Source organism: Miniopterus schreibersii (assembly GCF_964146895.1).
Source record: "Miniopterus schreibersii genome assembly, chromosome: 2".
NCBI classification, from domain to species: domain Eukaryota; kingdom Metazoa; phylum Chordata; class Mammalia; order Chiroptera; family Miniopteridae; genus Miniopterus; species Miniopterus schreibersii.
This window is the reverse complement of record NC_138102.1, coordinates 183,385,093-183,412,981: the sequence shown is the minus strand read 5'-3', so window position 1 is coordinate 183,412,981 and position 27,889 is coordinate 183,385,093. Positions and strand designations below refer to the sequence as shown.

Sequence of the window (27,889 nt, the reverse complement as noted above, 5' to 3'; positions counted from 1 at the left end):
AGAAGAATATGTATTCTGGTGGTGCTGAATGACGTACTTTACAAATGTCAATTAGAAATAGTTTGATACTGTTGTTTAGTTCAGCTATGTCCTCACTGATTTTCCTGCCTGCTGGATCCGCCAAGATTTTATTTTACCTCTATTACTCCTCTAACACTCCTTTCTTTATGTAGATCAAGTTTCTGATGTGTATCATTTTTTTTCTTTCTGGAGAACTTTTGATATTTCTTGCAAGGCAGCTGTGTCAGTGACAAAGTCCCTCAATATTTGTCTGATACAGTACTTCAGTTTTGAAGGATAATTTCACTGGACACAGAATTCTACATTTAAAAAAAAATTTAAAATCTTTAACTCCATTCTTTTCTTACTGGCATGGTTTCTAAAAAGAAGTCTGATAAAATTCTCTCTCTATACTAGGTAAGGTTTCCCCCCTCTGGCTTCTTTCAAGATTTTCTCTTTGCCTTTGATGCTTCTGCAGTTTCAACATGATTATTCCGTTAATAGATCTTTTAGTATTTATCCTGAGATTCCTAGATCTGTGGTTTGGTATCTGTAATTAATTTTGGAAAATTCTGTCATTAATCTTCAAATATTTATTCTGTTCCTTTCTTCTTCTCTGGTGGTCCCATTATGTACACATATGCTCTGTGTATGCAGGCTACACATTTTGTAATTGTCCCACAGTTCTTGGATATTGTTTGTTCCATATTTTTCTTTTTTCTGTTTGCATTTCAGTTCTTGAGGTTACTACTGACATATGTTCAAGTTCGCTGATTCTTTCCTTGGCCATGTCTAGTCTACTGATAAATGCATCAGACACTCTTCATTTCTGCTACAGTGTTATTTCTAGCATTTCCTTTTGATTGTTCCTTAGAGTTTCCATCTCTCTGCTTACATTATCCATCTAGTCCCAAATGTTGTCCACTTTTCCATATTAATGGGCATTAATTTAGCATATTAATCAGTTGTTTTAAATACCCAGTCTGATAATTCCTACATCTTTGCCATGTCTGAATCTGGTTCTGATATTTTCTCTTTTAGTATGCCTTGTAGTTTTATGAATGCCAGACATGACATACTATGTATAAGGAACTGAGGTAAATAGGCCTTTAGTGTGAGGCTTTGTTTATTTGGCTTGGAGTTAGGCTGTGTTTACTGTTTGCTGTAGCTGTAGGTGTTAGAGGCTAAAATTTCTTCTGGTGTCCTTGTTTTTGTCTCTTCTGCTTTGTGTTTCCCTAGTGACTTCTCAAATAAGGTCTGAGATGTGCAGTTCTTTCCGTCGTAATCCCCTCTTATTATGCAGGGGCCTGACTGATATGGCAGTAAGGAGTTGGGAAAGGCAGGCATTCTGTAGTCCTGATTAGGTGTTGGTCTTTTAGTGAGCCTCTGGCCCTGGGCTTTGACTTTCACTAGTGTTTCCCGCTTGTTGGGTCCCCCATCCCCAACAGACACCCTTTTTGATGCAGAAAGGCTAAAGGGTTCTGGATTGGGTGTTTCCCTTTCCCCACATGAAAGGCTGCAGTAGGCTGGAGTTGGGTATCTCCCTTCCCCAGGTCAGTTAGGCTCTGGTTAAATAGTTTCTCTTGAGGCAGGCCATGTAAGAACAGAATGCTCTGGGTATATTTTCTTTTTAGAAATTAGTTTAAATTTATTTTCAAAAATTCCATTTTCCTTACAATGGTCTATATCAGAAGCTAGATCTATATTAAGTTTTTTCAAAAGAAATTCAGGTTTGGGATAGGATAATCATAGATAGGGGTTTATTTTCAAAATACAGTACCTATTCCTTCCATCCCCCCTGCTAGAAGCACAAGGGGATTTTTCTCCACTTTTTCCTGTGGGGACCTGGTCGGGTTCCTGGAAGTAAACCCCACACAAATGTTGGGCTTCTCCCTAAGACTGCTCCCCCTCCCTGAAATTTTTAACTTTCAAGCTTGTCTATGCAAAGCCTCCCCCAATTCATCAATTACAGTTTAAATTTTCCTACCCTCATACTGGCTCCATCGACAGGTTCCTTTCCTGAGCTTTTGCATTTGGTGAACTGTGGTTCTCTGTATCCACCTGTCTCTCCAATTGTGCAGGCAGCAGTTTGCTCTATGATTTCTAATGGACCTAAGAAGAGTAACTGATTTTTAATTTATTCAGCTTTTTTCTTGTGAGGATGGGAGTGTTGACTTCCAATCCCCTTACATGCCAGAGCAGAAAAATGTACTCTCCTTTTTAGGACCCAATCTGTGAGGGGAGCAGGAAAGATTTGCAGGCAAGGAATATGTGCACAAGGGGACAACTGGTCTTCTTACTAAGGCTGGACTAATGTTTGTACCAAAGACCTTCCTGGTTGCGGCATCAAAACAACACAGATATCCCCTTCTCCAGGAAGCTGACAGGACCACCTTAAGCTGGTCAGACCTCCTCCTCTAAACCCTATGCAGACCCCTATCATTGCACTTTTGTCAGGAATTAGGATGGTCCCTCTCTCTTATTGGTCATCAGGTAAAATGCCAGAACTGGGTCCAAGGGAAAAGCACACGCTTGAGCATAAATATTTTTAAAATAGTCCCCAAAATGATGTACTCCAAGGACCAGACGGCTGAGAACCAGGGAAAGTAAGATCATCAGAACAATCCAACAGGAGGGGGTCCAGACAACCTCCCCACGGGGACCACATAGAGGGTGAAGTACTACCTGCTCCCATCCTATATTTTGGGGGTGAGTGTGTCCAGGACAGGGTGGACACTTGCAAAACATAATGAAATTGTCTATCTCTGGAGCAGTCTGTGTACTGCTTGAGGTCAGGGTGTGTCAGATTCCTCAGAACACAGGGTTGGCATGGAGCAGCCTCAGTTAAGTACTTGACCAGAACTGATCCTTAGGAAGCCCAGAGCACAATACTGGGTAGCACAACCAACAAATGGTCAGCTCACAAGCTCTCACATCAGTTTATTCTGGCCTTCCCCTCCATGGAAAGTTGGAGAACAGGCTTCCCCAACTTAGGCAAGTGTTCCATCAAGGGGCGCTTCAGCACTGAGACTTCAGCACTGAGAAGATCCACCTCTCTTTGGTATCAGAAAATGAACAGTTGAAGCAGAACAAGTGCAGAGCCCAGCCAGAAAACTGAGAGCCTGGGCACGTCCAGGCTGCCTACTGGGCCGTCCCAGGGGACAAGCACCAGGCCATGCATATCACAGATGCCCTCAAAAACAGAGACACAAAGCCCACAGCAGAAGAGCACAATAGCAAACAGACTTTAATCAAGGGTGTAAAATCAGGGTGACCCTGCCTCTTGCTTACTTTACTTCTTTTGTCCTCAGGATGTAGGCAGGAAGGAGGCCTGTTCTCTAACAAGGACCGAGAAACCAGTCTCTATCCCCAAGCTGTTTTATGTGGACTGGTTCAGACCTCTCTCTCTCTGGTTGGCTTGCAATCTGTTTTCAAGTTTTTCCTTCCTTGAGAACAGGAGTCTTCTCGTATTCATTTGTGTTTTGAGGCGCTGGGTGTAAGGGAAGGCACCTAAGAATTAAGCTGCCTTTATACTAGCTGTTCCCTATGCCTAAAACACTCTTCCCCAGGCCTGCATGGGAAGCTCCCTCACCTCCTTTACCCTTCAAATCTTTATTCAGTATCACCTTCTCAACAGGCTCTACTACAAACTGCTCCCTCTGCCAAGGCCCCAGCACTCCTAATCTCCCTTCCTTTGCTGTCTTTGCTTTTTCTGCAGTTTGAATATAGTATGTCAAGTTCTATCATATAATATGCATTGACTGAATCTTAATATTACTTGAGTGTAAGCTCCATAAGAGCAGGAGTTTTTGTCTGTTTGTTCACTTATCTCCCAAGTGCACAGAAAAGGCACTCAATAAACAAGTGTGTGAATGAAAAGGGAAACCTATGTTCAGATCTTGCCCTGTCACTTACTAGTCATCTGTGTGCCTTAGGCAGTTTGCTTCCCTCTTAGCCCATTTCATCTATGAGATTGGGATTCAAGCACTCTCCTTGCAAAATTTTGCATGTAAAGTGCCTGGCAGGGTGCTTAGCACAAATAAATAGTTAATAAATGGTCCAGTCACCCTGGCCGGTGTTGCTCAGTGGTTAGAGTCAGCACACCAAAGAGTCGCAGGCTGGATTCCCAGTTAATGTCCCCCTCCCCCCGTGCTCTCTCTAAAAACCAATGGAAAAAATATCCTTCAGTGAGGATTAACAGAAAAACAACAACACGGGGCCAGCCATTGACATAATTACTGCCCCTCTCGCCCCTCTCAAAGTCTTCACCTTCCATCCATTATAAGCAAGTACCGTTTACTTGGGGCATCACTAAGGCAATTAATGCAGTGGAGCCTTCAGGTCTGGGCTGTAATGAAGGGGTGAGGCCTCGAGGCCTTGAAAAACTCCAAGATCTCAGGACTCTCTCTTCTGTGCCAGCTGAGCTGGCTCAAGAACAGCTAGCCTCAGGCTCTCAGCAACCCCCACACTTCATTTACACAGCAGCAGATCTGGAATCAATCTTCTGATCTCATGAGAAATCTGAGTCCTCCTTGAACCTACTATACAGCTTTTGACACCATCGATTTTCAAGGCCCTCTGACCACCAGGAATCAAGCCTGCAGTAGGAAAAGGGACTCAGAGCTCCCCAGGACCGCACAGATGTGTGGAGAGGATCAGGCCACTACATGCACAGGAAACTCCTCCTACTGCTTGGCACCTGTAGAGTACAAAGAAAATGCTAGGGAGCAGGTTCCCCAATCAGAGGTTAGGGTCCCAGGCTCTGGGCCAGCCTGGGTTCACATCCTGCCTCCAATACTCAATAGTTATGAATTCATTGGTTTCCTAAGGTCTCCAAACTTCAGTAAGCTTAGCTGTAAAATGAAGCTATGAACAGAGGCCACTTCACTGGATTAAGTGAGGGATTATGTGAAATAATGCTTATGAAGTGCCTTAGCACACTGCCTGGCACCAACTATAGTATTGATCATTTGCTCACTCAAAGTTCTTTAAACACCAGATGAGTGCTATGGGGCCACCTTACCAGAGGTGGCTTTGGCCAGTATGAGCCATATAAACCATGGTGGTGAGGTAGGAAGAGGTGAAACATAACCATGCCTTCAGGACTGTTCAATTCAACCAACCAGAGAGGAGATAGGTTTCTCTAAAATCTAAAATTTTAATTTCTAAACCTAACAGTTTGCCAAACAAAACTGATTCTGCAAATTATAATCTTCAGCTGGTAGCCAAAATTCATGGACCATATATATGTTTATATGTATATAATAAGTCAAGAATCATAATTTGTCTTCATTCACTTAATAAATGTTTACTAGACACCACTGTTTCCCTTGCCTCCCACTAGGCCCCTGCGATGGGATACAGCCTCTGCTTTCAAGGAGCTCACAGAGGGGAGATGAGCATGCAAACAATCCCAACAGGGTTGGCACTGTATATATATTTTTAATCCTCACCCAAGGATATGTTTTTATTGATTTTAGAGAGAGAGGAAGGGAGAGAGAAGGAAACACAGATGAGAGAAACATCAACTGATTGCCTCCCATATGCACCCCAACCGGGGATTAAACCCACAACCTAGGTATGTACCCTGAGCAGGTTTCGAACCCACAACCTACTGGTGTAGGGGATGACACTCCAACCAACTGAGCCACCTGGCCATGGCAGACTGGCACAGTATTTTGCCAGAAACATGCTGAGGGTACAATACAAGCTTGGCAAAAGGGCAATTACCCTAGACAGGGAGTTTAGAACAAACTTCTTAGAAGAACTTCTGTGCTGTTTTGAAAGATGAGAATGCAGTGAGGAGGAAGGCAGAGGCCATGCAGTTCAGTGTCTGCATTTAGTTCTGCTTGGCTGGATCCCACAGCTGGAGAGATCCCTGGAGGGGCCAGACTGTGCAGGGCCTTGAAGGAGTATAACACAATCCACGTATATTTGAAAATCAGGAGTTTGGACTTTATCCTGAAGGCTGTGAGGAGCCATTGCACAATTTATAAGCAAGATAGAGCCTCACATGCTATTAATTTAGTTTTAAAATTACTCATTTCTCAAGATAGAAACATATAGTACACATGCACTTAATACAATTTTCATTGAAAAAACTAAGTCTCCCTCTCCATTCTTTTCCCCAGCCATGCAGCTCCCCAGCCCAGAGGCAACCCTGTTACCACTTGATTGCTTCATTATGTATTCTAGTATGGTGGAATCTGAGAATTTATATATTAAAATACTTAAAATTTTACTACGAACTACTTTTCTATTACTTATTTTTAAAATTTATTTTAGAGAGGGGGGTAGAAAATGATGTGAGAAACATCGATCAGTTGCCTCTCGTATGCACTCAAGCAGAGATGGAACCCACAACCTGGGCATGTGCCCTGACTGGTAATCTAACTGGTGACCTTTTGGTGCATGGGATGACACTCAACCAACTGAGCCACACTGGCCAGGGCCTATTATTTCTTCTTTGTATCACAGTTATAGTATTATATTGATTTTGGTTGAAATGATGTGGAATCACATGCAATTGCCTGCAAATTTCATTCCACTTAAGGAAACATTGTAAAATATAAAAGGGGGCATTCAGTCTGATAGGATGGAAAATCTCTGTAGCATATACTCCCTAAAACTTGCTTTTCTCATTTAACAATAAGACTTAGAAGTTTTTACATATGTAGCATGGATTTCCCATAGTTCATTTAAATATTTACTATTAATAAATCTACAGGTTATTTCTAATTTTGTGCTGTTAGAAACAATGAATGTAATGAAATCTCCCCACATACATCTTTGTGCATACATGCAAGTACTTCTCAGGAATAAATACTGAGAAGTCTAACCACTATATCAAGAGTAGATACATTTTAGTTTTTGGGTTTTTTTTATTGTTCTTTATTTAAAAAAATAAAATACAGAGTCTGTAGGAGCACCCTCCCCCCCCAGGAGGAAAGCATAGTGTGGGCCGGTCTGGGAACACCCCCTCACACGGTGGTCTCAGCTGTTGGTGAGACGAGTGTAGAACTTCCTCCACGAGTGCAGCATCTTGCTGCACCAGATCCAGAAGCCTGGCATGATGCCCACGGAGATGAGTGTAATGAGGTATTTGATCATGTAGACGGTGAAGTCAGGCAACATGTGCGGCGTGTAGCACGCTGGGCACTGGATGGGTGGCCAGGCTCTTGCAGTGCTGGCTCACCCACCAGCGCTCCCAGTGCTCTTGGAAGGCCTGCTTATAGAAGTAGCAGATGATGACTATGGTGGAGGGCACTATGTAAAGCACGAAGACACCGTTGTGCACCATGAGCTGCTCCAGCTTCTCCGTCTTGGTGCTGTCGTGCTTCATGATGGTATCGATGCGTAAGAGTGACATGAAACCATACAGAAGGAAGGACGTGCCTATGAACAGGTACTCAAAGAACGGTGCCAGCACAAAGCCCTGTGAGGGTCCAGGCTATTGAAGCCTACGAAGCACACACCGCTCAGCAGGTTGCCGTCAATCTGGCCCATAGTCAGGATAGTGATTGTCTTCACCACCAGCACAGCCCATGTGGTCAGGTGAAAGTACTGCAAGTTGGCCTCGATAGCCTCATGGTCCCACACTTCATACCTGCCGCCAGGAATCAGGTGAGCGACAGGATGACCCACCAGATGGAACTGGCCATGCTGAAGAAGTAGAACATCATGAAGAGGATGGTGCAGCCCTCCTTGGTGCCCTGCACCACCGTGTGGTAGCCATTGTCGGAGAAGTGCTCATTGCACACTACACACTCCTGGAGCACGAACCTGTGATATAGGCCACCAATACCATTGTGTAGCAGCCAGACAGAAAGATGATGGGCCGTGCCCGGCCGGGCGTGGCTCAGCGGTTGAGCGTCGACTTGGGATCCAGGCGATCAGGGTTCGATTCCCGGTCAGGGCACATGCCCGGGTTGTGGGCTCGATCAATGACTCTCTCATCATTGATGTTTCTATCTTTCTTTCTCCCCCTTTCCTTCCCTCTCTCTGAAATCAATAAAGATACATTAAGAAAAAAAAAAGAATCATTTAAAAAAAAAAAACATAGAAAGATGATGGGCCGCTCCGTGTAGCAGAAGAGCTGCATGTCCACCAGGTACGTACGTAGTGACAGTGAAGAAAGTGGAGGCACAGCACAGCAGCGACCAGGTGAGGATGCAGAGGCAGGCAAATCTCATCTCCTTTTGCGAGAAGAACACGGAGCCATCGAGCCCTGCCAGCTCACAGGGCACCACGCAGTCATGCTCACCCAGGAACTTGTAGCTGAGATAGGACGGCATCTTGAGGGCTCGCGAGCAGTGCAACAGGTGGTCCAGCATGGCATATAGTGGGAAGCGCATGCAGTACAGACACTCGAGCCACTGGAAACTGAACTTGTTCATGAGCGCCTCGCAGCCCTGATGGAATGGCACGGCGGCATGGCCTGCTCCAGCACGGTACATGTGGATGTGTATATGGAGCACAAGAAGAAGCGCAGTTCAGGCGATCACTGCCCTTTCACCAATGGGTAGAACTGGTGCACGTCCAGGCCCAAGTCCTCCCGGTTAGTATGGCCCAGAAGGTTGAGCATGATGGTCTGATTGTAGGAGATGTTCATGCACAGCAGGATGGAGATGGGCCGGCAGGAGCCGTGGTCCAGGATGGAGATACCCTTCTCTCCGTGTAACTGGGCTGGCCCCGTAGCGGGCAGCAGCAGCACCCCTACCCCAGATGGCATCTTTCCCATGGGCCTCACCCTGGCCGCTGCCTCCCATGACTCTTTGCAAACTTTGCTCTCAGCTGCAGAGTTGGTGAGGCTGAGTGGGGGAGGGGGAGGCTCACCTGCCTGCCAGCTCACTGTGGTCAAACTCATTTTAACTTCTAAAAAGTACTGCTGGCCCTGGATGGGTGGCCCAGTCAGTTGTAGCATTGTCCTGTACACCAAAAGGTTGCGAGTTTGATTCCCGGTCAGTGCACATAACTAGGTTGTATGTTTGATCCTATAGGAGGCAACTGATCGATGTTTCTCTCTCACATAGACGTTTCTCTCTTTCCCCCTCCCTCCTTCTTCCTCTCGCTCTAAAATCAATAAAAATATATCCTTGGATGAGGATTAAAAATATATTTTTAAAAATAACAAAAGGTACTGCTGAATTTCTTTCTAAAAAGGCACACCAACATAACTCCTTCCAGCAGTTTATAGCATTAACTGTTCCCCCACATCTTTCCCAACACTTGAGGTTTTCAATCTTTTTAATATCTGTAAATCTCTGGAAATAAAAAGTGTTTCTCATTTCAACTTGCACTTCCCTAACACTAGTTGAGTCGAATGAACATCTTTTCAAATGTTTCTTGGCCAGCCAATCTACTGCCTCAGTTAATAGGGTATTAATTATCTTTTGTATATTTTTCTTTTGGGTTGATTTGTAGAAGTTCATATATTCTAACTAAAAGTTATTTGTTTATTATATATGTTGGAAATTACTTTCTCTTAGTCTGTTGCCTATCTTTTCAATATAGTCAAATTTATATTTATTTTATTTATGTTTTCCTTTATTGCTTCATTGGTTTTGGTCTTCTTAAAGAAGGCTTTTCTACCAATAGACATCATTTTCAATGGCTGCATAATATATTCCACTGTATGGGTATGCCATAATTTATGAAATTATCTCTATTAGAAATTTAGGTTGTTCCATTCTTTCATTAATATAAAAAATGCTGTGAAAAATAAGTATTCAACTTGATATTTCTAACGCATATATTAGTGTCTAGAAAACTGAGCATAATAAATTTTTCTTGGATGGGGAGGGGAGAAGAGCAGAAAGCTTTTTCTATAGCCATATTCAAGATATGTTTTTAAAAAATGGAACCCAACCCTGGCTGGAGTAGCTCAGTTGGTAGAGCATGGTCCTGTGCACCAAAAGGTCACTTGTTCAACTCCATGGCACATACCCAGGTTGCAGGTTTGACCTCCAGTCAGGGTGGGTACGGGAAGCAACCAATCAATGTTTCTCCCTCTCTTTCCCTCTCCCTTCTTCTATCTCTAAAATCAATAAAAACATATTTTTAAAAAATGCAACCCAAAGTCAACCAAATTATTGGAAAATCAGCCCTACAAGTCTATTTCTCCTGTAGCCCATCTTATCAAGAGTTGACTCTGCTTCTAAAATCTAGGCATAGAAGTAAAGTTTCACTTTCCCCCTAAGATTACCCTTCCAAAGGGTTGGGCAACTACTTGAGAAAGGCCTTTAAAACACATACCTGAGTCGTCCTTCTTATCCTGACTGCAGTTTCAGGGTGCCACTTTGCTTGGTGAGTCTTCAGGGTTTACTGCTTAGAAGGTGGTGAATGGGCCTGAGAAGATGAGGTAGAAGGAAGAGAAGCCTCATATCTAGCCGGCTGGGCTGCCACAGAATTGTGAAACCCAGCTCTATTTCTAGCAGGTGAAACGTCATATCCCGGAGGTAGGGCTTCATTTGGTGGGGGTCCATATCCCACAGGCAGAGCTTCATTTCCAGCTGGTGGGGCTCTGCATCCCACGGGTGGGGCTTCAGGTCCCTCTGGTGGGGCTCCATGTCCCTCTGGCAGGGCTTCGTATCCCACTGGTGGGACTCCATATCCCACTGGTGGGACTCCATATCCCACCGGTGGGACTCCATATCCCACTGGTGGAACTCCGTATCCTGGGGGAGGGGCTCCATATCCTGGGGGAGGGGTTCCATATGTCCCTGGTGGGGCTCCATGTCTCACAGGTTGGGGCCCATGGACAACAACTGGGTAAGCTGAGAAGGAAAGAAAATTATGCTGAAGCAAACTAACACAGGAAGGGAATCAGGCAGAATAATGGTAAAGCCAGATCCTTCAGCCACCACCAGCTGAAGGCTTTATCATTTCCTGTAGTGGAGGGATTCAAATTAACATGAAAACAACCCTACAGTTATATCTCTGCATTACTTATAGCTGTGTATAGAGAGATACATGTTTTACGTGACAAAGTTTGTTTTGATTATGAAAAAAGTAATATTTAAGAAGTAATATGTATTTGGAAAATAGAAAAAAGACAAATTTTTAAAAATCATCTATAATGCAATCATCAAATACAAAAACTTAATATTTTAACGTATTTCTTTGTAGAATACCTGTTAATATTTATGTAATCACGATTATAACTGTACAATTTTTTAATACTTTTTAAAATTCTCACCTGAGGACATTTTCATTGATTTTTTTAGAGAAAAAGTGAGAGAAATATTGATGTGAAAGAGAAACATCAATTGCGTCCAGCACTCACCCTGACTGGGGATCAAGCCTGCAACCCAGGCATGTGACCTGACTGGCAATCAAACCAGTGACCTTTCAGTGCAAGAACGACGCTCAACCAACTGAGCCTCACTGGGACTTAATAAGAGACTTACTTTAGATACAAAGACACAAATAGATTGAAAGCGAAAGAATGGAAAAAAGACAAAATAAAAATATTTACTTAAAAAAAAAAAGGTAATAAAAAAAGATATTCCATGCAAATAGCAACCAAAAGAGAGGAAAATAGCTATACTAATATCAGGCAAAATAGACTTTAATTTTTAAAAAATTAACAAAGACTAAGAAGGAAATTACATATTATTAAAGTGTTCAATATAGCAAAAAGATAAAACAATTATAAACATTTACACACTGACAGACCATCAAAGTATATGAAGCAAAACTGACAGAAATTAAGGAAGAAATAGTTCCACCTTAATAGTTGGAGGTTTCAATATCCTACATTTATAATAATGGACAGAAAAACCAGACAGATTATAGTAAGAAAATAGAGGACTTAAAAAACATAACAAACCAACTGTATCTAACAGACATATATAGGATAATCTACCTAAAAACATCAGAATACATATTCTTGTCAATTGCACATGGGACATTTTCCAAAACAGACCATATTTTGGTCTACAAGTTAAGTCTCAATAGCTATAAAAAGATAGATATCCTACCAAGTATCTTCTCCAACCACAATAGGATAAAGTTATGAATCAACAGAAGTAAAACTGGAAAATTCACAAATTTGTGAAAATTCACATACTCTTAAAACAACTAATAGATTAAAGAAGAAATCACAAGGAAATGAGATAATACTTAGAGTCAAATGAAAATGAAAACACAACATACCAAAATTTATAGGATGCAGCAAAAGTGCTAAGGTGGAAATTTATCGCTGTAAATGTCTACATTAAAAATCAAACACAAGCCCTGGCCAGGTAACTCAGTTGGTTAGAACATTATTGTGATACGCCAAGGTTGCAGGTTCAGTCCCTGGTCAGGGCACATACGGGAATCAACCAATGAATATATAAATAAGTAGAACAAACTCTTGCTCTTTTTTTTCTTTCTCTCTCTCTCAAATCAATAAATAAAAAAATTAAATTAAAAAGAAGGAAAAACAAAATATCACCTTTAAAAAAAATCTCAAATCAACAGCCTAATTTAACAACTTAAGGAACTAGAAAAAGAACAAACTAAACCCAAAGCTAGCAGAAGAAAAGAAATAAGAGAAATTAGAGCACAGATAGCCCTGACTGGTGTGGCTCAGTTGGTTGAGTGTTGTCCCATGTACTGCGGGTTTGATTCCTGGTCCAGGAACATGCCCCAGTCAGGGTGTGTTTGGGAGGCAGCCGATCAATGTTTCTCACATTCATGTTTCCCTCTCTTTCCCTCTCCCTTTCTCACTAAAATCAATAAAAACATATTTTTATTTCTTTATTTTTTAAAAAATATATCTTTATTGATTTCAGAGAGAGGAAAGGAGAGGGAGAGAGATAGAAACATCAATGATGAGAGAGTCATTGGTCGAGCCCGCAACCCGGGCATGTGCCCTGACCAGGAATCGAACCCCGATCGCCTGGATCCTAGGTCAATGCTTAACCTCTGAGCCACGCCCGGCCGGGCTAAAAACATATTTTTAAAAAATTAGAGCACAGATAAATGAAATAGAGAATAGGAAAACAATAGATAAAATTAATGAAACCAAAAGTTGTCCTTGGAAAAAGCAACAAAATTGAAAAAACTTATCTAGACTGACCAAGAAAAAAAGAAAACTCAAATTATTAAAATCAGAAATGAAAGGAGAACATTACTACTGATTCTACAAACATAAAAAGGATTATAACACAGTACTATGAAAAACTGTAAACCAACAAATTAGATAACCTAGATTAAATGGAAAAATTCCTAGAAACACAAAACCTACTAAGACTAAATCATGAAAAAATAGAAAATCTGAATAGACCTAATAAGGAGGTTGAATCAGTAATCCAAAATTTCCCAACAAAGAAGAGTTCTAGGCTCAGTGCACTGAGCATTGTCCCGTGCACCAAGAAGTCACTGGTTTGATTCCGGTCAGGGCACATGCCCAGGTTTCAGGCTCAATCCCCAGTAGGGGGTGTGCAGGAGGCAGCCAATTGATGTTTCTCTGTCATCAATGATTCTCTCTCTCTCCCTCCTCTCTAAAAAAATCAATTAAAAAAATACTAAAAAAAAAGTGGTTTAAAAAAAAAAGTCTATCCCCAAAACTTAAATACTGTATGATTCCATTTATATGACATTCTTGAAATGGCAAAATTATAGAAATGAAGAACAGGTTAGTGGCTGTCATGGATTAAGGAGGCGGCGGCTGTGGAAGGGAAGTAGAAAAGTGTAGCTATAAAAAGACAACAGGAGGCATCCTTGTAGTGATGAAAATGTTCTGCAATTTCATTGTACCAATGTCAATATTCTGGTTGTGATATTGTACTATAATTCTGCAAGATGTTACCAGTGGGAGGAACTGAGTAAAAGGTATAAGAGATCTCTCTGTATTATATATATAAAACTTTATGTAAATCTACATTTACCTGAAAATGAAAAGTCTAATTTAAAATCCATAATTCCGGCAATAAACAATCCAAAATGGAAATTAAGAAAATTCCAGCCTGGCTAGAATGGCTCAGTGACTGAGCATCAACCTATGAACCAGGAGGTCACAGGTTTGATTCCCAGTCAGGTTGTGGGCTCAGTGGTTGTAGTGTCAGCCCTCGAACCAACGGGTCAAGGTTCGAATCCTGGTCAAGGGCACGTACCTGGGGTGCAGGTTGAATTCCCAGCCCTGGTTGGGGAGCATGCAGGAGGCAACCAATCAATGTGTCTCTCTCACATTGATGTCTCTCTCTCTCTCTCCCCCTCTCTTCCTCTCGTCAACTCTCTCTAAAGATCAATGGAAAAAATATCCTTGAGTGAGGATTAACAAAAAAAATAAATAAAAATTAAACACTGAATTACAATATGGCCCAGTAATTCCAATCCTACGTAGATACCCAAGAGAAATGCAACTTACATCCACACAGAAACCTACATACAAATGTTTATAGCAGCTAGTATTTGTAACAGCCAAAAGATGAAAACAAGTGAAACGTCCATCAATGGATGAATGAATGAACAGGCTGCGGTACATAAGTACAGTGAAATAGTAGTCCGCCACAAAAATAATAAAGTACTGATACATGCTAAAACTTGGGTGAACCTCAAAAACATTATGCTAGGTGAGATAAGCCACACATAAAAGGTCACATGCTGTATGATTCCTCTTAAGTGTTATATTCAGGATAAGCAAATCCAGAGACAAATGGCAGATTAGAGATACCAAGAGATGTTGGGAGGGGACAGTGGGGAATTACTACTTAGTGGGGAATTATGAGGTGTTTTATTGGGTGATGAAAAATTTCGAAACTAGGGAGAGCTTATGGTTGCACCACATTGTGAATATACTAAATACCATCAAATACGTACATTTTCAAATGGTTGTTTCTTATGTAAATTTCAACTCAATAAAAAAAATTTTATGAAATGTTAGCAACACTTTCAGATTTTGAGTATTACTTTTTTTTTAATCCTCACCTGAGGATATTTTTTCCATTGCTTTTCAGAGAGACTAGAAGGGAGAGAGGGAGGGAGGGAGGGAGGAAGGGGGGGAGAGAAACATCGATGTGAGAGAGACACATCAATTGGGTGTCTCCCGCACATGCCCTGATCAGGGCCGGGGATTGAGCCTGCAACTGAGGTATGCACCCTTGACTGGGAATAGAACCCAAGACCCTTCAGTCCACAGGCCAATGCTCTAAGCACTGAGCCAAACCTGCTAGGGCTTGAGTATTACATTTTAATAACCTTTTAAAACTAAGGTAAATATTAAGATTACAAATAAGTATCCTTCAGTTGTATACAAAGCTAAAAGCCAATGGACATACACGTCATGCTCCAAGAAGAACCCAAGAAAGAACCCACATTTTGGGGTCTGTTGGCAGCCTATTTGGAGACCCTTTGTAAGCAGTGGACAACATCTGAGAATCAATGATCTATCACCTCCCAGGAACGTGACTCAGCAGCTGTGGACAGGCACAACTGTTAAAGGGCACAGGGCATAAGCCTAGGACTGGAGTCCTTAGTCATATTGAAGGGCACGGTACAAGCTTAATGGCTATGCTTGTGTGAAATGGGAAGGGGGAAGCAAACAAGATCTTATGTTTTCTGCTCAGGCTAAAAGCAGGAAATGACTATTCCCAATAATGGGAGTTGCCCAAGTATTCTTCCATATCTGTACATTATAATTAAAAGTAAGCCTGAAACTTGCTGACTTGCCACTGAGTTTCAGTCTGGAAATGAGGTCATGGACTCAACCATTTTCCAACCCCCAAACCTCTGATGCTTCTCCTGCAGCAGAGTTGGAGGCAAGCTAACAGTGAATATAGATCTTTGAGCCCCTCGCATACTTTTTCACCTCCCAGGAAGAACCTCTCTGCTATACTTTACCTTGACAAGGCCTCTCTTGGTTGCGCATCACGGTCCCCTGCCCAGAAATGACATACAGTCCTGGAACACCAAACCAGTAATTTACACTTTGAAGTGGAACTCCTTGGGCAGCTAAGAAGACAAATTTGGCAAAATAAGGTCTCAATTATTTTAAGTCAGATGTATAGCAGCTATCAACAAAATATTTAACTATCACCTTACTTGAATGTCCAACTATGTTTCCAGCATACAAGATAAAGAATATACATCGCCCTTGTCCTGAAATCTATGCTTCTTGAGGGCAGAGACTGTGGCTTATTTGCCTGTGCTTATTTAGAGTTCAGCATAACACTTACCATAATAGGTATTCAGAAAAAATTTCCAAGTGAGAAATTTTATCAAGTTGACAAGATACATCCATTACAGACCAATTTAATGTCTGTGTGGTACAGAAGAAAGCGGTTCTGTCTGTCTCCCTCCTCATCTCTCTTTTTTTGGTAATCCTCACCCGAGGATATTTTTTCCATTGCTTTTTCAGAGAGTGTGGAGGGGGTCGGGGAAGAGAGACACATCAATGTGAGAAAGACACATAGACTGGCTGCCTCCCCCACACACCCTAACCGGGGGCAGGAAGCAAACCTGCAACCCAGGTAGACCCTTGACGGGGAATCAAACCTGCGACCCTTTGGTGCGCAGGCCAACGCTCCAACCACTGAGCCACACTGGGCAGGGCTCAGCATCTCTCTTTTGTGGATACTTGTAATGGCATTTGGGGCCCATCTAGATAATCAAGGGTAATCTCCTCATCTCAAGATCCTTATATTAATTACATCCAAAAAGACTTCTTTTCACAAATAAGATAACACTCACAGGTTCTGAGGATTCGGACAAGGATATCTTTGGCAGTCATTATCGGCCTACTGCACTAATTTCTGTCCATATGGCATATGTCCAGAAGTAACGTACACCACTTCCAGGCCTGGACCGTGAAAACTTCCCAGGCAAGATCTACTCTCTTCCTCTCTCTGCCAGCTATCCAACACACCATGGAAGCCATGTGTTAAAGATGGCAGAGACTCCATTACCCTGGGTCCCTGAAGAACTAGGTGAAACAGATTCCCCTTTTAGCCCTGCTGACTGGCCTTTATATAAGCAGTAATGTCTATTGTCTTAAACCACTGATAATCTGGGGTTTATCTCATTAAATAATTAGCGTTATTTTAAGTAATTCACTATAAACCTAAAGTAGTCCTCCTTACCCATTATTCTCCTTTTCAATATCCTATCAGTAGCCCTTTCTGGAAGAAGTAATTTTATTCACGTATATATTTGCTTATTTTTTATATGACTCTCATTAGACTAAGTTTAACAAAGGTAGGGACTATGTATGTCTTATTCACTGTTGTGTTCCAGTCGCCTCACCTAGAGTTTGGCACACAATAAGTATTCAATATATATGTGTTAAAAACATAACTCAAAGAGCCCCGACAAATCCACCCTGCAGAGGGGAAGGGAATCTTCAATAAATCAGATCATGAAGCATGACGGGTAATTAATTCCAAGGGCCTCAAGGAAGCCCATCTCACAAGCCCTGACTCTTGCCAAAGGAGCAGGGGTAGGTAGCCACACCTAAGCCAAGATACATCGGACCCAGAACAGTTCCAGACACTGGGACAAGTTCACATAAGTTGCCTAAATCCTTCTAAGTAGCTGTGCAACTGCCTACATTTGCAGGCCAAGGAACAGATCACAACAGGAGCACAAAGAGGATCCCCAAAAGTTGCCTCACCCTTAGCCTATAATCCTAAAAACAAGCGCCCCTGAGTACTGTGAGGCCAAAAATTAAGAAGGAATTCAAGATCCAGTACGCAATTGCCCTAAGTTCCCCAGACATCTGAAGCAAAGAGAAACTGGACTTCCAAGGGTCCCCTTACCCTGGGTTCCCCATAGCTGTACTCCACCTGTCTGTTAGGACACCCTGTTATTCAGTGTCAGGCTTCCAGATCTCCCTGCCTTCTGGATCATAAAGAGCTGTGGACTGATTACAGCTTGTGAACTCCTTAACCTTTCTATCTACCTTAACTCCTTAACTGTATCAATAGAGGTAAATTTAAAAAATTGTCTTACTCCTCAGCTTCCTATAATATGGCCCTTAAGCCACCTTTCTTCTCCAGTGTTTCACTGAAATCTCCCTTGCTAAGACCAGCAAACTCAAGTTTCCACACACTATGCACATTTTTGTCTTCATCTTACCAAATGTTTCTACAGATGACCATTCTGTATTGCTTGAAACTTTCTCCTCTCTCGACTTCTGGGATAATAAACTCACTTGGTTCTCCTCCTATCTCTCAGTTTACCCTTCTCAATCTTCATTACAGGTCACTCCGCCTTGCCTATTCCTTAAATGTTGAGGACCCTTGGAATACCATCCTTAATTCACTGAATGAGCCCATCAATCACATGTCTCCAGAGATGACAGGTGTGATGAAGATTTCCAAATCAGTCTCTAGATACAGTTCATCTCTGGAGCTCTGCGCTGCATGTCCACTGGCTTCTAGCATTCCCATGTACCTCACACCTGTACAGAGGTTAAGAGTGTAGGCTCAAAAGGACATAACATTCCTTATATAGTATTCTTGCCAAAATTCAATCTGAATATAATCATAAGGGATCAGACAGACCCAAATTAAGAGACATTGTACAAGACAATAAGCCTGTACTCATTTTATAATTTCAATGTCATGAAAGACAAAGAAAGGCTGAGTCCAGATTAAAGGAGAACAAAGATATAAGATAACTAAATTCAATGTATGATCCAGGATTAGAACCTGTGTTGGGAAAAGTGTTATTAGAATTAGAAACAGTAATGGACCAATCATTTGGATTTGAAAATAAACTATATGTTAAATAAAAGTATTGCTTCAAGGTTAAATTTTCTGAATTTGATAAGTACAATGACTAAATAAGAGCATGCCCTTATTCTTAGGAAATACACATTCGAATTTTTAGGAATGAAGGAAACGATCTTTGTGACTTACTTCCAAATATTTAAAAAAAAACAAAAGCCAAAAAAAAAAAAAAAAAGCAAATGTGGGAAAATGTTAATGGGTGAATCTAGGTGAAGAGTCCATGGGAGTTCATTGTAATATACTTGCAAATTTTTGATAATTTTTTTTTCCAAAATAAAATGTTTAATAAGAGAGAAAGAGTAGGTTTAGGATTCAAAAGTCCAGCTCCATTACTTACTAACTGTATAGTTTTGGGAAATTATGTAACCATCACTGACTCAGTTTCCCCAGCCAGAAATCAGGGATAATATTAGTACCTACATCATAAGGTTTTTGTGAGGATTAAATAGACACATGTAAAGGGCTTGGAAACACTTCAGTACACGGTAAGCATTGAATAAATGTTAGCTAGTATTACTAGGTCTAAAAGTAAACTCATTTCCTCTCCAACTTAGACGGTCTCTTATATTCTTGACCATGGTTTATAACATCATGATCCAGTTAGTCTTCTAAGCTAGAAACTTCATTCTATCCTTCTGTGTGTCCCAGCACTTTGCCCACGTCTCTATTACATCACATGATGTAAAATAACATATTTGCACATGCCTGTCTCTACTAGACTGTGTTCATCTCAACTAGTTTGAAGTTGGGGGTGGAAGGCAAGGGAAAAAGGGAAAGAGCATTCCAGAAAGAGGAAATAACATGAAGGCTCAGAGATGAGAGAACAAGGAACAAATAAGTCCAGTTGGATTGGAGTACAAAACGTGAGAGATTGGGCCCTGGCTGGGTGGCTCAGTTGTTTAAGGCATACACCAAGGTTCTGGGTTTGATCCCCGGTCAGGGCACATACAAGAATCAACCAGTAAGCCCATGAATAAGTGGAACAACAAATGATGTTTCTCTCTCTCTTTCCCTTTCTCTCTCTAAAAAATCAATAAATAAAAAATTTAATTAAAAAAAGGTGAAGATCATGGAGTGAGGCTAGACTGAACAAAAATATATCATAAAAATTATTTGTAGTCAAAATTTCAAAGAATTCTCCGGTACATCCATTAGAGCAGTGCTATAAGGTTTGACAGTACCTCTTCCTTCAAGCCTAAGAAAAACAAAGGCAAAGCAAGAGAAAAGAAATGACAGTAAGACATATCAGGAGAAGAGGAGCTAAGGCAACCGGGGCTCCCTAATGTGAAAAGAGACTAGTCAATGATATCTGAGACCAGCATTTAGATGGACAAAAGATTATCAGGTACAATTAGTCATTCAGGTGTCTGACTGAAGCTCCCACTGGACTGCAAACTCCTTCTGGACAGGGAGAGACTGAATAATCTTTGTTTTCCCAGCAGGCAGTACTGTACTTGGCACATAGTAGGTAGGTTCAGGAAATGCTTGCTGAATACATGTGCAACTACCAAGTGCCTACTCACAGAGACCATAAAATCTTAACTGGGTAACTAACAGTCCTACTTCAATTCAAAAGCCTCAAAAGCCCAAAGTGCTTAATAGTTTTATCATTATTGCTCACCAGCAGAGGAAGCTCTCATCATCAACTGGAAAAACTGGATGGCACCTCCTTTTCTGAAGGCTAATTTAAAAGTAGCCTGTCCTTCCCAGCCACCTGGAGGAAGAAATGGCACACATTCACTAAGAGGCAGGCTGGCACAGCTGGTAACTGAAGGACCACCGCAAACACTGACAGAAGCATTACCCAAAGAAGCAGGGCAGCTTTCTTTTGTTTGAATTCCAACATGGCAAGTCTGATCTTAAACTTCTGGAAGCTTTTGAGAGAAAAATACACTTCTGAGTGTAAACACTTACCATCTGGAGCTGCCTCAACAGTTCCTTTAATGTAGTTGGGGGCAAACACTGGTTGTTCAACGGTGCAGTTACTCATCAAATCAAATGGCATCATAAAAGAACACATGGGATCATTGACTGAGCGTGAAGTCACAAAGATCACCTAAGAGAGGAAAGAAACTTTGGAAAAGGAATGCAATTTGTCCATGGGTTGAGACATAAAAAGCAATTCAAAGGGTAAGACTGTTTTGGCATCCTGGCCTAACTGAGAAGCATCACCCATTTTCTTCCATCATTCTTCAACATGAAAAACCTCAAAGTGCAAATGTTTTAAAACACTTTGAAACTGAATGGTTAACCTCTCTCCATTTTAAGGAAAACAAATGTAGAGTTAATCAGATCAAAGTAGAAGTAGAAATAGAAATAGAAATTACCCGGTATGAAGTGAGAAACAGCGTTCCATTCTTTGTACCACTAAAGAGATTGGATCCCCTTGGTTGCTGTAGGAAGGAGAGGTTCACATCATGACACTGATTCAAAACACTGCAGAAAAGAAAGGGCAGAGAGCACACAATTTAGAAGTTACATAAAGTGACAAACATAAAGCTCTTGGCACAGTTCCTAGCCTGGACAAGCACTCAATAAATGTTAGCTATTGTTACTATTACTATTCATTGACATAAAATGAATTTAAATGACTTTATTCTCTGACAATTCACACTTATTCTTCTCCCTCTTTATCTCTGGATTCTTTCTCTTTTTAAATTTCGATTGCATTTATTTAAATCAGTCAGAAATCTTGTATCATTTTTTTTTCTTGTATCATTTTTTAAGATTTTTTTCCAACATTGATTTTTTTAGAGAGAAGAAGAGAGAGAAATATCAACATGAGAGCGAAACCTCAATTAGTTACCTCCTGCACGCCCCCTACAGGGGATGGAACCTGCAACCTAGGTATGTGCACTGAGCAGGAATTGAACCAGCAGCCTTTCGGTGCGCCAGACGATGCTCAACCAACTGAGCCACAGGGCCAGGGCTAGATTCTTTTTCTTATAAAGCTACTTGTATTCTTACTGTTTATGCATTAATTCTTATACTTCTTGTGCAGTAACTATCAAGCACTGTGCTAATGGAAACGTTAAAGAAGGTAAGGCATGCAGAGTGTTCCAGAATTCTGACATGTTACTCTCTTTGCCTTTCATGTTCTCCCTTTTTTTTTAATCCTCACCCGAGGATATTTTTTCCATTGCTTTTCAGACAGAGTGGAAGGGAGAGAGAGAGAGAAACATCAATGTGAGAGAGACCCATCAACCGGTTGCCTCCCGCACATTTCCCAACCAGGGTCAAGGATCGAGCCTGCAGCCGAGGTATGTGTTCCTGATTGGAACAAAACCCGGGACTCTTCAGTCCGTGGGTCAATGCTCTAACCACTGAGCAAAACCAGCCAGGGCTCCCCTCACTCTTAAGCTGAAAAACTTGGATTCATCCTACTCTCACTCACAGAATCCTATTGGGGTTTTTTTCTTAGTAACTATTATAGGTGTGGATTTGTTCAATGTCTTTTCTAATGGTCATTAGGGACAATGCCTGCCTTCTTTGCCACTACAGTCTTAGCAAACAGTGGGTGCTACTAAATATTTATTGAAAGAATGAGCAAATGAAAACATGAATATAGGTCATAACACAAGCAATATGACATACATCACATACATGGCACAAAAATGTCATGGCAACTAAGTGGAAGGAGAGGTTAGTTTTGGTTGAAGTAATCAGTAATGACTTTAAAGAAAGATTGAAATATGAGCTTATTCTTAAGGGGTGAATAGTGTTTCAACATCTTTTTTCTAGCGATTTTTTAGAGAGAGAGAGAGAAAAGGAAAGAGAAAGAGAAACATTGTTGTTTCACTTATTTATGCATTGATTCTTGAATGTGCTCTGACCAGGGATCGAACCCACAACCTTGAGACAATGCTCTAATCAGCTAAGTTACCTGGCCATTGCAGAATGAATAGTGTTTCAGTGGGCAGGGTTGTGAAGGTAGGGAACAATTCTGATGAGAATCAAACAGCATTACTGAGGGTGCAGGAGCGGCATTAGTAGAGGTATGCAGAAGGCAAACTACATATTTGGAAGCAGCCTACTTATGTGGATTCATCACAACAGTGTAGAAGGCCCTGATCAATGTGGCTCTGTTGGTTGGAGCATTGTCCCATAAGCCAAAAGGTCACTGGTTCGATTACAGTCAGGGCACATACCTAGGTTGTGAGTTCAATTACTGGATGGGGCACCTACGGGAGGCAACTGGTAGATGTTTCTCTCTCACATTGATGTTTCTCATTCTCTCTCTAAAAGCAATAAAAAACGTATTTTTTTTAAAAAACAGTGTGGAAGTAAAATTGGGAGGAACAGTGAGATAAAAATGGAACGTCATGTTGGCACTAGAGCTTAGAGATATCATTTGCTAAGCAAAGAGGAATTGTGAGCTGCAGCTGTCTCAGCTGGGCAGTCACATGATCAAGGAGGTGGTGGTATATCCAGGGGCTAGTTTAGAGCTCCAAAAATAGTCCTGATGTGAGGTAATAAGAACTAGAACTAAAGTGGTGGTAGTATATAAAAAATGGCTTTTTAAAAGACTGTGAAAATATAGGAAGTCATCAAAAATAGGGGAATAGAGAATGCCAAAAATCCAGAACTCTAGAATCTAATCAAAAGCTTACAGCAACTAGAAAAATGTTTAATCAAGAAAAAACTACAGATCAATATCTCTGAAAAATCCTGATGCAGAAATTCTCAACAAACTACTACTAACTGAATATAATAGCACATTAAAAGGATTATACACCACTACCAAGTGGGATTTGTTCCTGGAATGCAAGGATGGTTCAACACATAAAAATCATCAATGTGCCCGGCCGGGCATGGCTCAGCGGTTGAGCGTTGACCTAGGATCCAGGCGATCGGGGTTCGATTCCCGGTCAGGGCACATGCCCGGGTTGCGGGCTCAATCAATGACTCTCTCATCATTGATGTTTCTATCTCTCTCTCTCCCTCTCCCTTCCTCTCTCTGAAATCAATAAAGATATATTTTTTAAAAAAAATCATCAATGTAATATATATAGAACTACAATATGATTCAGCAATCCCACTTCTGGGTATATATCCAAAGGAAGTGAAAACAGGATATCAAAGAGCTATCTGCATTCCTATGTTCACTGCAGCATCACTCACAATGGCAATGACAAATTAAAACCAGAATATCCTAGATAGGGGCTTGAGCAAAGATTTATGCATACTAGAATATTAGCCACTGAAAATAATAATGTAGATATTGATACTGGAAAGCATTTTCAATATATTGGTAAATGAGAAAAACAAGTTGCAAAGCAGTTGGGGGGGAGTATTTTTCCATAGGGAAAAGTGCAAAAGGATACACAACAAAATGTAAACAGCACCAGATGTTGGAAGCTGGGGTAATTTAAACTTTTTTTCTAATATTTCTACAATAAATACATATGATATTAACTGCACAAGTTTTAGAACATGAATTGTTTTAAATGCTCAATGTCTTTCCTTTTCACTAGGAGAGTCTGGCCATTACATTTGGGACTTCTCAGCTGGGATGGGAAAAACATCTCCACAAAACACAGTGAAGCCGTGAAGTTCTCAAGTGCGCATTGTGAACAAGCAGAAGTCAAACTATAACCAACCTTCTTCCTCTCAAGATATTTTTTTAAAGTAGTTTCTATTGAGGAAGCCACAGCCCTGGCAGGGCCTTCTTTGATGAGCAGAAAACAATTAGTCCTTTTACTTTTTAGGGACAGCAGGAGTAGAGGAGTTGATGTACAGTACCTAAATTGAAACCCAAATTAAAGCTCTCACACATGGCACTGGCCATATAACCCAAGGCAAATTACTTTTTTTTTTGTTTCAATTTCCACCTGTGAAATGAGGGAAATACTACTGATCCTCATTGTGAACAAAGTGGTTTTAAGTATAAAACTCTTAGAACAGTGCTTGGCTATGATTAAATATTCAAGAGCATGGAGGTAATTCAAAAGACCATAAAACTGGCTTGTTATAATTAAAAAACACACACACACACAAAAAACCACGTTTCCTTCCCTACCTTCCACGCACAAACAGAAAAGCAGAGACAAACCGGTAGGTAGTCGGAGTGAGAAGACACCCAAATGCCAGATCAGAAGTGCTTCGTGGCACAGTGTCACAGGCACACAAGACAAAGTGCCCTGGGCCAGTGTGCACAGAGACATCTCGGTCAGAGTGTGAGCAATCATCTCCTACTACAAAAATGAAAGGCTAGAGGTCCTTTGGGAGCAAGGCAGAACGCACAGCTTTGGCGGCCCGTGTAAATCTGCCAAGAAAATAGTCGGGAGAAGGAAGCATATAAAAAAGATGTGGACATCAGCATCTGGAACTGTCTTAATGGGTCTTCCTGACAAATGCATTCCAAGCGACGTAGGTGGGCTCAGTCTCACCTGAGCACAGCACTGGGGTTCAGGCCCGCTCTGCCAGGCCACCGCAGCAGAGAGGAGCATGACTAAGACGAGCTTGGCTCAGAGAAAGCCGGACTCTGAGAAACTGGGGGCCGGGTAATTAAAGGAGGGGAGTCGAGGCATGAGGTGGGGAGGGAAAAACCGACTCCCTCCAGACTGAATCCAACTGTGGCCAGAGGAGGGGGGAGCAGGCACCGCACAAAGCCACTGGTGCAAACCTCAAAGCGCCCAGGGATGCCCAGGGAGCGCCATTCTTCCTAAGCGGCTCTTCTTTGGTCCTGATCTTCTCCATAACGGGCAAGCTTCTCCCTGGCTGAGGCCAAGGAGGGGGCTCTGGGAAGTTCTGATGGCGAGGAGAGGCCCCGGATAGTTTGGGATCTTTCTAGAATTTTCCACACATATGCCTCTTCCACCTCAAGTCCAGGGCCTTGTTCCCCGGAGTGGGGGGCGGGGCACGCCACAGCTGGTACCCTACAAAGGTCGCCAGCTCCCGCTACCTCCAGGCCGCTCTCACCTTTCTTCTGAGGCGACAACGCGCACCCCTCTGTCTCTCTATCCCGGCGCTCCCGCCGCGTCCTAACTCACCCCGAAGAGCGCTGCGGCCCATCACACACAGACGCCCACACGCTCCGGCTCCCGCTCCAGCCACCTCCACATCGCGTAACAGGCGTCAGGCGGTGCACAGGCACGCGCACGCGCACGCGCACGCGCACACGCACCAACGTAGGAGGCGGAGCTAAGCGTGAGGCGCCGGAAAAGGCGGGAAAGTCCCTGATTCGCTGAGAGTTTGCCCGCGGCCAGCGTTGCCCGCTTTGCCCCCTCCCTCCTCTGACAGGCCCCTGGCTTCCCCTCTGGCACCTTTCACCCTGAGGGATTAAGGCCGCTCGGCGGTTCTCCGTGTGGCTCTGGTTCACGGCCATCCTGACCTGGGCCCCTCCGGCCGCCCCTCAGATGGGAAGGGGCGGGGCCTGCGCCAAGCCGTGGGGCGGGGCTCTAAAGCGGAGGGCGGAGATTATGGCGCAAAGATGAGGAATGAGCCAGCGAGGCCGCCAGCCACGTGAGCGGCGGTGGTCAGAGGACCAGGCTGAGTGAGCGTCGAGACACCCCCTGAGGGGGGATGGGGGGAAGGGGGTGGGTCCAGAGAGCCGACTCCGCCCCAGGGCTCCGAGTGAGGAGTGAGAGGCGGGCGAGGGGCCTTCGCAACCTCCACCTGCCCGCCCGCCTGGCGGCCGCATCAGCAGCAGGAACTTGAGCCGGTCCTGTCAGGAATCAAGTGAGAAGCGGGAGTTTCCCGAGTGCTCTCTGGCCTGGGTCTGGAAGCTTCGCCCTTTGGAGGAAGGATCCAGAATGATTCCTCGCTTCTAAGGTGAAAACTTTTTCCCGCCAGCGAAAGCCTGGAATCCGAGCCGGGTTCTCGCGACGTGACCTCGGGAACGGGCCGCGGGAGCTGGGTGAGGCCGCGAAGGCGGGGTCCGCGCCCGCTGCGAGGCGGAGGGGCCGCGTCACCCGCCCTGCCGCCTCCCAGGGGGCCTGAAGCGCCGGTGGGATACATCACCCCAGACTGCTCCCTAAAGCAGCCGAGGACTGAAATGCTGGGCCTACTCTCATTTCCTCTAAACTTCCCACAGAGCGCCAGAGGGCTTCACAGAGAAAGGCTGTAAACGCCTGGATTACTGCGTCTCATCAGATTCAAGACGCTGTCAGTTATAAGGCGGACCATTTTTAAACGGTACCACTAAGAAGAAGAAAAAAAGTTGCCAGATACATTGACGCCATCGGTTGTAAGCCGTATCCTGATTTCAGAAATATATATATATATTTTAAAGTACAAGACAATCAGAGCAAATGAAGTGCAACAGGAATGGCGTGAAGGCGGCGGGGTAACTGAGATCTGGTCTTGCATGAGTTCTTCAGCGCGCAGCTTCCGGCGAGCGGATTATGCGCTCTCTGGACTTCCGCTTCCATGTACGAATGAAGGCGCTATCTTACGTTTGAAAAACTGCTCTGTCACTCAAATCTTCACACTCTTCTCCCCGTCCGGGCGCAGATTTCCTTGCACTCTAGCCCTGGCCCTGGTCATTTTACTTGGATGACCCCCAAGAGCCTCCCTCCCGACCTGTCTCTCTCGGGTCTTGACCTCTCACCATTCATCTGTACCTTGCACTCGACCTTACAGAATATCTGAGGCCCCAGACACAGTCGCATGTATGGACTCATCACATTCAAATTTAGGGAAATAATATACAGGTGAGAGTTGTGTTGCTTGCTGACTACAGAAGAGAGGAAAAACCTCCAAGAGAGGCTGGATGGGTTTAAGGTCAAAAAGGGGACAAATTAGGGATTTAAATTTAAATTCTTAACTCCTAAAGTATTCATTGTAAAGTAGGCAGCCCTGTAGGCAGGACGGGTTCAGTCCTTCGATAGACTTGGCCTTTATGCCATCAGAAAAAAGAGGGGGAAAGCTAGGAAAATTAGCTAAATGAAAATAAACATTATTTTCATTGAAGGACACAGGCTATGCAAAGCATCCCTCAGGATCAAGTGTGATAGCTTCATTACTCATTTTGGAAACAAAATCCCAGAGAAGAATGACTGGGGTCCAGCCTCATGCCAACTAAAGATGAACTGACCTCACAAAATGTTTCCTATCTTTAATTTCTGTGGCTACTTCTTACTAAGACAGTCTCCGTCTCACTCTCTACACGTGGGTGAGCTGATGTAATATCTATTTGGCCAAGGAGTGACAGCACAAATAAGACACATGCC

At 42.8% G+C, this 27,889-nt stretch overlaps 1 protein-coding gene and 1 pseudogene across 2 annotated transcripts; both read right to left on the bottom strand.

Moving 5' to 3' along the window:
* Positions 1-6,993: 6,993 nt before the first annotated feature.
* On the bottom strand, positions 6,994-8,731 carry LOC308552634 (frizzled-2 pseudogene; annotated as a pseudogene). Its single transcript has 2 exons — positions 8,108-8,731; positions 6,994-7,857 (listed from the first exon to the last, which is right to left on the bottom strand). The product of its transcript is annotated as a frizzled-2 pseudogene (transcript).
* A 1,582-nt stretch (positions 8,732-10,313) lies between these two features.
* WBP2NL (WBP2 N-terminal like) lies at positions 10,314-26,043 on the bottom strand (the record flags this gene model as incomplete). Its single annotated transcript, XM_081127838.1, has 7 exons — positions 10,314-10,697; positions 15,382-15,404; positions 15,829-15,939; positions 20,338-20,430; positions 20,631-20,772; positions 21,044-21,152; positions 25,982-26,043. The coding sequence occupies 7 exons, from the start codon at positions 26,041-26,043 to the stop codon at positions 10,314-10,316; spliced, it is 924 nt and encodes a 307-aa protein (XP_080983964.1).
* Between the last annotated feature and the right edge of the window lie 1,846 nt (positions 26,044-27,889).